This window comes from Panicum hallii, chromosome 3, assembly GCF_002211085.1.
Source record: "Panicum hallii strain FIL2 chromosome 3, PHallii_v3.1, whole genome shotgun sequence".
Lineage (NCBI taxonomy): Eukaryota > Viridiplantae > Streptophyta > Magnoliopsida > Poales > Poaceae > Panicum > Panicum hallii.
Window position 1 is genome coordinate 8,864,022 of NC_038044.1, and position 11,305 is coordinate 8,875,326.

Below are 11,305 nucleotides of genomic sequence, written 5' to 3' on the forward strand. Positions count from 1 at the left end.
CGGCGCGGGTAGCCAGCATCGACGTACCAGTCTCTGATCAAAATCAAGTGAGATTGTGCTATAATTTTCATATTTGTTTTCATTTGCTCATGTAGACGTAGTCATGCATGTGTTCCTTCAAATCGCGGAAGGAAATAAATGGAGGCCTCACCACGAACATGCGCATGGCGCCTGTCCCGCACAAGTTCGCTACTGGTTGAGTGATTGGTTACTGCTTGTTTCTTTGTGTTTGAAGTGAAGCATCTTTTCTGTGCATTGGCAAAGATGCATGACAGCATCTAATCTCACTGGTGCACTGTTCTCTTTGCTTGTCTTTTTTTCCCCTCTCTTATCGACTCCTGATATGAATGTATGATTGTGAAGGATAACCTTTGAAGCTCCAACTTTGACATTATTTATTAAGCTGCTATACATTATTCTCACATCCTCTATTCGATCAAGCTAGCTCTTGGGTGGCACTCCACCATCCTCTCCTTCGTCCTCCACCTGCAGCATCGCCAGCGCCGACGCGTCCGTGCGGAGCGCCTTCTCCCTGACCCCCATGTACTCCGGCCACGTCACGGCCCGGAACGCGGCCTTCCTCCCCGGCGGCACGGCGGACGCGAGCGGCGCCACCGCCAAGTCGGCCGGCGGGCCGAGGAAGTAGGGCACGGAGATGCGGTCGCGCTCCCGGTTCACGACGGCGCGGTGGAGCGCGCTGCGGAAGCGGCCGTTGGTGAGCAGCTGGAAGAGGTCGCCGAGCACGACCACGAGCGCGCCCGGCGGCGCCGGCACCGTCACCCACCGGTCCGGCCCGCGGCGGAGCAGCTGCAGCCCCGGCACGGGGCTCTGCGTGATGAACGTGAAGAAGCCAGAGTCCGTGTGCGCCGCCAGCCCCATCGCGCGCTCCGGCTCCGGGCACCTAGGGTACCTGCGTGCACAGACGACGTCAACACACCGGCATAAAAAATGGCATGCACAGAGCTGCGTGGCGCTGGCGCGGCGACTAGAAAGAAGGAAATGATTGGCCAGAGATTTTGATGTACAGGTTCAGGTGCATCGTCGCCATCAGGGTCTCGCGGATCTTCCGCTCCGTCTCGCCGGCGGCGATCTGGTCGGCGGTGAGCCCGAGCGCCCCGAAGAAGACGTCGAGCAGCCTGCCACCGAGAGCCCTCATCTCCCAGTGGTGCTCCTCCATCACGTCGCTGGTCGCATGCAGTCAACGCGGGCCCACACGTGAGCCCGTGTAATGTAGAACGTGACGTAAACTAAGGCTTTGCGAGCACGTGACGCGACACGTGTGGCGCGCGCGTACCAGAAGCGGAGGTACTCGTCGCCGCCCTCGGGCCAGACGCGGCGGAACTCGGCGCGGACGGCGGCCGCCGGGAACGTGTACCCCTCGGACCACATGCGCTTGGGGAGGTGGAGCGCCGGCGGGTAGCCGTAGCCGCTGGCCTCCCCGGGGCGGCGGCCCGCGCGCGCCTTCTCCGGCGCCGGGAGCGCGAACAGGCGCGCGACCTGCTCCTCCACTCCCGCCGTCACGCGCGCCGGCACGCCGTGCCCGACGAGCAGGAACGCGCCCCACTCCTCGGCGGCGCGCGCCACCGCCCGCGCCGCGCCCGGGTCCCCCACGTCCACCACCGGCACCGCGTCGCGCCCGACGGCCTCCACCGACGGGTGGTGGTCGTCCGGCCCGGCCGGCCAAGCGTGCGTGTCCGGCACGCGCTCCGCGGAACGGAGCTCGACGTAGGGAGCGGCGGCGGCCGGCGGGGTCGGCGGCGACGGCATCATGGTCGGCGGCGCGCGGTCTGTTGCAATGCACGTAAGAACCCGATCGGCACGAATTAAAAGGCTCTAGCACCAACTGTCTCTAGCTATGTGCCAGAGACGACTCATGGCACGTAAGAACCCTTTCTGCAAGCCTGTAACGCAAGCGCGCAGCACGCGTGGCATGCAAGAGATAAGAACTGGTGACACTTGTTTGGGCGCTGGCAGGTTTCAGTTTCCAACTTTGTGAGATGAGGCGCAGTGTCAGCTTTTGATGCAGAGGGTGATGAAAACCAGGGAGAGTGATCGAGTTGAGTGCGTGAAAAGAGGTGACGAGCATGGCGTGGAGTGTTGAACCACCGTATCGGTTTCTACTTTCTCCTCAATGTGTAGCAATCCACGTCATCCCAATCTTAGCAGACATCCTAGTAAGATTATCAAGTAATCCCGAGTCCCGACTCACAAGATTTAACCTTTTCTTTTGGCAAGATCATTTTTACCGTCGGCCGTCCAATGTGCAAAACCAGGAATCTTACCCACCGCTTCTCTCAAAATCGTGCAGCTTTACCATGGTGCAGTTCAGATATGATCGTTTTAAGTGACGTGGACAACATGCGTGCAGTAGAATTGGATCAGAGGAAAGACTGCTTAGCAAAAGGAGAGAAAAAGACGTGCGGAACAGAAAAGAGGGGAAAAGACGAGAAGGGGCGAAAATGGAACCACATGGGCTCAATGTTTGTGCTGCCCGCGATACGCTTTCGGCCCAATAAAACAATAGAAAATAACGACAATCTCAAACAAAACACGAATCGCAAAATGCATCAGAGCCATTGAAAAAGTGATCGATGCCAATTAAGAAAAAGAAATGTTTTGGCCAAGAGATGTTAAGGCCCGTTGTCATTTGCTGCAACTAGCACTAGTGGATCTGCGAAGTCCCAGCCAAGAAACTACGGTGTCTATAGAATGCCATGTCATATAAATACCATCTAAGAAACTATAGCCCCTAATGTATAATTTGTAGTTATGGTAATAAAATAAATTTCTCCAATGGCCTTTCTCCTCCTTCCTTCCCACTCTTTAATTCTATCTTGGTATTTGTCATATCCATCCAATAGATTTTATGAAGTAGTTTCTTGGACTTTGATTTTTATGCAAGAAACCATTACTTGCATGAGGAGATTCAGTTTCTTGATCTTTTTTCTCTCTCTCCTCTTTAATTGTATTGCCAAATCAACAAAATATCCTATATAGCAGCATATTAAATGCTATGAAAACTACTCTAGTCAGTGCATTGGAACTACTCACAAAACACTAGCTAATCGGCCAACTAAGGGCATGTACAGCGCTATTAAATTTGCCGTCTCTAAGAGCCATCATTAATAAAAATAATCCTACGTGGACAGTCATTACGGAGGAGAGAGAGCTCCCCATATAGTTTCGCGCCTCTTTGTTTCCCATCGTGATTCCATTTTTCCCTAATCCAGATGGAGTCCGAAGCGGCGGAGGTCGATGGAGGTTCACCGGCAGCCACCTTCTTCTTCGATGAAGCGCAGGCGCGACGGCTCCTTGCGGCGGCAGCAAGCAGGGAGCTCCGCGCGGAGTCCTCGGCCACGGAGAGCCGAGATCCGAGCACTAGCTTCACGGCGGCGGCGGGGGAGGGGCCGCTGCGGCCAGGCTTCGCGGCGGCAGCGGGAACCGGGCTACCACGCCCAGGCTCCGCGGCGGCTGCGCGGACAGGGCTGCCGGGCCTAGGATCCGCGGCGCCGGCAAGGACGGGGCTCCCGCGCCCAGGCTCTGCGGCGCCAGCAAGGACGGGGCTGCCGTGCCCAGGGCCCGCGGCGGTGCCGAGGACTTTCTAGGTGCGCCGAGGCTCGACGGCCACTTTCGGCCGGCCGCGCACAGGCACCACGGCTGGTGCAGGGCTGCTGCGCACAGACACCTTCCACGGTAGCCCTGGTTCATCCTTCGATGGTAGCCCTGGTTCATCTCCTCCGGTTACTCCCCAATCGGATCCTACAAATTGGTAATTACTCCATTCATCGATCTGTTTACCTTGTGTGATATATGTTTGGATGCTCCATTCATCGATATGTTGATTCAACATGTTAACTGCTATTACATCATTCTGTTTTTAGGGATAACAATCCACACCCCTTGGTGGATTTATGAACCTACTGAATGATCAATCATCACATAATTTCCATTTTGTTGTTATGAGTATAGATGATTCCACTGCAGAGGCAAACCACATTCAAATTGATGTGGACAGCGAGGACGGAGTTGTCCGAACTGAGAAAAGGATTCTTTGGACGCAAGAAGAAGATGTTCGACTGGTTAGTTGTAGTTTATTCTATTTTTGTTGTTATGAGTTGCTGCCATTTAGCTTTAACATAGATATTTTTTTTGTAGATGAGTGCTTGGTTAGAGAATTCGATGGATTCAATTCATGGAGCTGATAAGAGAAACGAACAGTATTGGGGTGATGTTGTTAAGAAGTACAACATGACAACACCAAAAAATAGAATGAGAACTCAGAAGCAAGCTAAAGATCATTGGCATAAGATTAACAAATGGAATGACTTATTTCACGCTGCTTGATTGAAGGCTCGCAGAATATATACAAGTGGCTATTTAGATCAAATGTGGATTGATAAGGCACATAAGTTCTACCTAGAGGACAACAAGCATCTCAAGTTGGGTCCTTTCATGCTAATGGATGTATGGTATACAGTTAGAGGTGTGGCAAAGTGGATTACATACAACAGTGGCCTGAAGAGAACACGCGAAAGCAAGGGCTGTGTGAAAGTGCATCTAGGCCTCTAATTAATTTTGGTGATTCTTGACAATCATAATTTGAATGCTTTGATGAAGTTGTGTGCAGGAATAAAATGAAAGAATTGAGAACAAGATGAAAAGAATATCCCCAATTCAAATATGTATGGTGATGGAGATCACTGGTGATTTAATTCAGATTTTCATTTTGAATTTGAGTATAGGACCACCGTACTATAAAGGGGGATGCTGTCGATTGATCCAGGTTGTCAAAGTGCTTCAGTTTGAGATGAAATTCTTTCTTGAGAAAATCTATCTTCTAAATTCATCTGGATCGGATGATCCGGCCCTAGGCCTGATGATCTGGCCTGCCAGCAAATTTTCCTCTGCCCCAGGCCGGATGATCCGGTCTGCCTGGCTGTTCCCCTCTGTGCTGGGTCGGCTGATCCGACCCTAGGCCGGATGATCCGGCCATGGGAGTTGCGTAGTGTATTTTGACCTATTCTGTTGCTTGCTCGGATGATCCGGACTAACACCGGATGATCCGGTACCCCTCAGAAATACACATAACGGTCACTTGAGGTGGGTGGGGTATTTATACCCTTTCACCTCCCTCATTCATTGCTGCTGCTTCTCACGACCTAACATACCTCCACAGCATTCATTTCAACCCTCCCCTCCATCCAAGAGTTTGATTCTTTTAAGGATTCACCTAGGGGTTGAGAGGGACTGAAATTTAGGGTGTGGGAAGAGAGCACTTCGTGGGCTTTCACTTGTTCATCTCAAGAAGCACTTGAAGCATCCTTTAATTCATCGATTTGCGTTTGTTACTCTTGGAGCCCAGCTCCTAGACGGTTAGAGGTGCCGGTAAGCTCCCATTCCTTTGTGTTTTGAGCTCCTGGAAATTTGTATTACCCCTCTCTTTGTGAGATCAATAATAAATATCAATCCTCCTTTGTGGTTGATTGTGAGAGACTTGGGCTAGTGACAGCCCGGGTCTTTGTGAGCATCTCAACGGAGACGTAGCTCCTTTGTGGAGTGAACTTTGGATTAAATCTTGTATCTCCATTTACTTATTGTTGTTCATATCGTTTTTGAGCTTGTTTCGACCCGATCTACTAGATAGGGGTAGATCTCGTATATTGGATTCCTGCATACGCTTTGCAATACCTTTTACCAACTTTGTATTCAAAGAGAATCGTCAAAAGTTAAGTATATTTTGAATTTAGTTGTTGGTTATTTTCTCCCGGCTGGAAGATCCGACCTTAGGCCGGATCATTCGCCGCCCGGAAGATCCGACACTAGGCCGGATCATCCGGAACCTGGAAGATCCGATCTTGAGCCGGATCATCCGGCCGCTGACGTTTTTCTGCCAAGATTTTCAGGAAAAATTTGAACAAGGCCTATTCACCCCCCCTCTAGGCCTAGTGTTGGTCCTTTCACTGTGTAGATGAGGGAAACGACACTCAACCTGTTGATGAAGATCCTCATGAACTGCCACGAACTATGGGTCAGAAGAAAGCAAAAAAGATGGCATTGGAAGCTAAAAAGGATGGACAGTCAAAGGAAAGAGCAATTGATGTTGATCTTGAAAAATATAGCCAAATCCAAAGTGAAGCTAATGCAAGTCCTCTAAAAGTTTTAGAGGTTCAACAGAAGCTTTCAACAGAGAAACTTGAGGCATCAAAACTAAATCATCGAGCAGCAGTTGAGAACAATGAAGCAAAGTTGTTGGAGTCATACACCACTGTGCTATCAAGAGACACCAGTGGGTACTCAGCAGAAGAGAAAGAAGAGCATGTGGCTACACGTAGATGTATGAGAATGCAACTTTTCCCTAAAGGTATCTAGTTCCTTTTATATGCTCGCATGGTTGGTGTGAACTGCTATCATTTTATTATAAACGTGTTGGTGTGAACGTGTTGGTGTGGAAAAAACTGCTTCATGTGAACGCGTTGGTGCGCTGTGTGTATAAAATGCCCTAATGCAACCTGATGCAACGTCACACAATCCAGCCAGCCACAATGTCACACGAACCAGACTCAGATCAAGAAAACAATGATTTGAGTGATGCCGATTTTGATCCTCTAGACATCTACAGTATGGAGGATTTTATTGCAGAGGAAGAAATCTTGGATGAAATTGGAAGGCAGGTTGGAGAAAAGTTGAAGGCTCAAATCAACGAAGAATACTTGCGACCTCCTAAACCTGAAGAATTAGAAAAAATACTTCAACAAAATGAGGCTTGTGGTTTTCCTGATATGATTGGAAGTATTGACTGTATGCACTGGCGTTGGAAAAATTGCCCTAAAGCTTGGGCTGGCTTTTTCACACGTGGTGACAAAGGTTGTCCTACTATGATTCTTGAAGCGGTGGCATCACACGATCGTTGTATATGGCATGCTATTTTTGGAACATTCGGATCTCAAAACGACATCAATATTTTAAATAAGTCACCGCTTTTTATTAACCAGCTAAAAGGGGAAGCTCCACGAGTACATTACTCTGTCAATGGGAATCCATATAACACACCATATTATCTTGCTGACGGAATATATCCTGAGTGAGCGGTATTTATGAAGACAATACATCATCCTCAAATGGAAGAAGACAAGTTATATGCAAAATATCAAGAAATGGCAAGGAAGGATGTTGAGTGTGCTTTGGCGTTTTGCAGTCCCGTTTTGATATTATTCACAGAGATGCTCGTTTGTAGAAGCGGGGGGATGTTGTGAACATAATGCAAGCTTGTGTTATCCTTCACAACATGATTGTAGAAGATGAAAAAGAAGAAGTTAGAATTCCATTGGATTTAAATGAAAATCCAGGAGCAACAATTGTGCTACCGCCGGAAGTGCAGACTAGTGACAATCCCGATCCTTGCTTCATTGAGGTGCTACAAAGAAATTCTGCTATTCAAGCTCCCTCGACTCACACTCAATTGAAGAGAGATTTGGTTGCAAATATATGGCAAAAATTTGGAAACCATCAAAATAGTTCTACATAGAACTATCATGCTATGTACTAATTTTATCAATTATGTCATGTCTTTTGAATTACAAATGGTAATACATATTATATATATATATATATATATTTGTCGGAGAAAAATCTCCAGCCGGGTGGCGGAATGCACCCGCCTAATCCTACTTAAGGATGGGTTTGGAGGAGACTTAGGTGCGCTCGATCGATGCGTGGATGAATGCAGGAAAGACACGAGGATTTTAGAGTGGTTCGGGCCGCCGGAGCGTAACACCCTACGTCCACTTAGGAGTTGTATTGATTGTGTAAGACTGAATGGAACTTAGCGTGAACTTGTGTTCGTGTGTCTCTGAACCTTACTTTCTAACAAGTGCACTCTCCCTTTTATAGTCCAAGGGAAGTGCTTACACCGTGCGGGGCCCCGACAGGTGGGCCCGGCCAACAGGAGCCTGTTCTATGAGAGATATGGAGATCTTCATCTCCAGCTCCTCTCCGTAGTCTTCTCAATCGGGAAGTTGACGTGCGTATCTACAGCCAGGATATTGCTGTGTGCTGCCTTGCAGGCACAGTGACTGCTGTCAGTACTCCCCAACAGTGAAGCTGTGTTGCCACTGTTGGGTGCGATTCTGTCAGGCGTGGGAGCAGTGCTGACCTGCTGCGCCGTTGCCTCCGCGCGCACTGTACCAGCGCACGCCTCGGCACTCCTGTTACGGGCCATCATCACGCCGTGCGCGGCGCTGTGACGGGACTGTACGCCGCCTTCTCACAGTCAACGGTGACACGACGCGCCGCCTTGCAAAACAGGCGGGCTTACCGTGGTGTCAGCCTACCTGCCCCGTGTGTCAGTGGCAGGCCACACTTTTTGACTTGGGCGCACCCGGCCCAGCTACCGCATTAAATGCTGGTAGGTGGGTTGGAGACATGCGAAGGGCCTCCTACCATAGGCACGTGGCAGGGCCAGTCCCGCTCCCTCCGCAGGGGCAGCACATGGCGGCACCGGACCCCTTCCTGGGGGGAGGGGTCCAGGCCCCCGAGGCCAGTTGGAGCGGTCAGGCCCGTGATGGTCTGGCCATCACACGTGGTGGCCCCGGACCTCCGTGGGGAGTCCGGATCCGCGGGGGCTACCCGAGAGCTCCCTGCCTTCATGGGCACGTGGAGGCTCCGGACCTCTAAGAGCACGGGGAGGGTCCGGAGACCATGATCCCAGCTGTCAAGCCCGGGCCATACGCCACGTCACCCAGAAGACGAGGGAAAGATTACGGATGGTGAGATGCTAAGGGCCTAGACACCCTAGCAGGAGGTACGCCTGTCCGTATGTACCGATAATATGTACCGATAATATTATATTTCTTTGCTTCCATAAAAAATAATGTGTTTATTTTAGTTTCTAATCAAGAAACACAGTGGTTACAAAGATGACATATACATAGAATCTCTTGTAACTTTAAAAGGCCTCATAGATATTAAATATCACACGGACAGTGCAAATAGACAGCCTACTGTATGAACTGTCTATTAGGTTGTCTATATACGTCTTTCTAAGCACTTACAGACAACAGCTGTCTATGCACTGTATATGCTCTAATAGTCTAATGAACTCCAGCTAATAAAAAATATTAAGTGGCTCCGCCAACTAAATGTTAGCCGGAGGATCCAAATGGGGCACGGCTAGCCCAGCTAATAGAGCTTACTGGCTTCCTTTATTAGCAGATAAGAATTGTTGGCTGTTTTGTAAATGTTTCATTCTGAGTTCGTGCAGCTTTTGCCAACTACGTGTAATAATTGGCGGTTTGATTTCGCCTCAATGAGGATATTGAAGCCGGATTTTCTATCCGTAAAATTAAAAGCAGCTAATAGTTAGCAACCTGGATCCAAACAGGACAAAGCAAAAGCCTTTTTTTTGGTTTAGGAAATCAAAATTCCCTCTAATAGCAATACATTTGGGCCACAGATTAAGAGAAATGAATGTTCTATGGGCTTAGAACAGTTGCATGAATTTGTTGTTTTTATCTCCTGTCTCTTCTCCTTGAAAAGCCCATAAGTGTGATGTCTGGTGGATCAACCCAAAGAAAGAGTATCAGCTCGGCCTACATTGTTTTTTTTTCTTTTTCTTTTTAACAGATGCCTGTATTGTTTTTCTTTGTTTACGGCTTCATATATTCCCAAAGCAAAACAGAAGTTTTCTTCTCACATCTCTCATCAAATGTGCTATTATAATGTTTCTTTAGCATGCTCATCCAAGCCCCTTTTTTAATGCTTATCCCAAGTTCACTCGTGAAACCTCTAAGATTCTTATGAACGATTTGTTCCACAAGAATTTCTCACAGCTCAAGCTCCCAGCTCCGAGAATTCCTTAGCTCCAAATATTCTAGGAGCTAGAGCCGTACCAGACATGGCCATAAAAGCATTCTTTTGCCATTCTTCCCACTTCAAGTTCGTGCAGTTTTCTCCCATCCAGTCAGAACAGCCATACTTTTCTCTTTATATTCCAACTCTCTTCTTCTAACTTGCAATCCTACCAAACCAAAAGCCCATGTTTTTCTTTTCCATTTCCTTCGTGCCTGCATCCTCACCAAGGTTAAAAAAAAGGTAATCTTGTATCCTACTGACTTAGAAGTGCGGTAATTTCAGTTTGATACAGCAGGATCACAATAACGCATTCATCTGAGCAAGATACAGCAGATTTACAGCATTTTACAAAACATTTTTCAATGCAAATATGCACACACACACACGCACACACCCCGACACACGAACATTACATCATACAGACATTAATACATCTTTAACATACTTGCATAAGCACAGCATTTTATTGATAACCATGGTCCATGGCCCATGTATGGGACAGCTCTGAGTGTCCCGCTTGGCCGCACCTCCTTGATGGTCTCCTCGAGCTGGACTAGCAGCAGCAGCAGATGGTCTCGAGGCAGCACTCGCAGGTCTCGTAGCAGCAGAAGCAGCAGCACAAAGTGAACAGGCTGGAAAGAAGAACAAGCTCCCATTATGATTGTGGTAGAAAATCAATATTTAACTGAAATTAAGTATACCAAAGAACTTATCCATAGTCTCTGAATCAGGATTTAAAGCATTAGCTCTACTGAAACACTTAACATCCGTTTTTCGTGGTTCATTTGAGAGGATAATGGCCACAAGAAAAGTGATATGGAGGACAACATCACATCGAGGTGTACGCACAGAACATGAAAATGACCAGCAACCACCACATTGCCATTTCCCATCTGACCACTTGAGCCAAAGGCCCTACAGTGTTGGGACAGATTGCGCGGTGGATTTCTCTATCATGGATTTATAGGTTATAACCCAGTAGGGACCTTGATAACGACAGCTGATGGACCCTCTTTCTGTTCAGAGATCATGGTAGGCTAGGCCAGATGCTCACAAAAAAAGGATTAATCGACCTGTCCAAACTCCAAAGGACTTTGATGAAGAGGGAAGCTAGCATGTCGTGATCGGAAAGAAGCATATAACATAATTGGAGGCTAACAGATTTTTGTTCCGAGAATCACATAAAGAGAATTTGATGAATCGAGCTAAGTTCCTCCCTCTGAAAGAAGTTTTGAAAAGCTTTCAGTTAGCGGAACAGCATATACCTTCCATGACAGGTTTGTGCAAGCGATATCTTCCCAGTTAATGTTTTGCTCATTTGTTCTGGATCCTCAAACCATACATGGTTCTCTTTTGAAAAACTTAACAAAGTTCTCAGGCAGATACCTAAGCAGGTGTTCTGCAAATATAAATATTAGCTTGCTATGAAGAGTATAAGGTGTAAACTGCATACAAC

General features: G+C 48.1%; 1 protein-coding gene and 1 long non-coding RNA gene across 2 annotated transcripts; both read right to left on the reverse strand.

Moving 5' to 3' along the window:
• Positions 1-7: 7 nt before the first annotated feature.
• On the reverse strand, positions 8-1,767 carry LOC112885136 (gibberellin 3-beta-dioxygenase 2-1-like). The gene is made up of 3 exons (XM_025950805.1): positions 1,295-1,767; positions 1,026-1,184; positions 8-910 (listed from the first exon to the last, which is right to left on the reverse strand). Exons 1-3 carry the CDS (start codon positions 1,765-1,767, stop codon positions 442-444), a joined length of 1,101 nt encoding a protein of 366 aa, XP_025806590.1. The 3' UTR covers positions 8-441.
• Positions 1,768-10,078: 8,311 nt separating this feature from the next.
• LOC112884765 lies at positions 10,079-11,247 on the reverse strand. Its single transcript, XR_003227172.1, has 2 exons — positions 11,115-11,247; positions 10,079-10,481 (listed from the first exon to the last, which is right to left on the reverse strand). It is a non-coding gene; the product is annotated as an uncharacterized LOC112884765 (long non-coding RNA).
• Between the last annotated feature and the right edge of the window lie 58 nt (positions 11,248-11,305).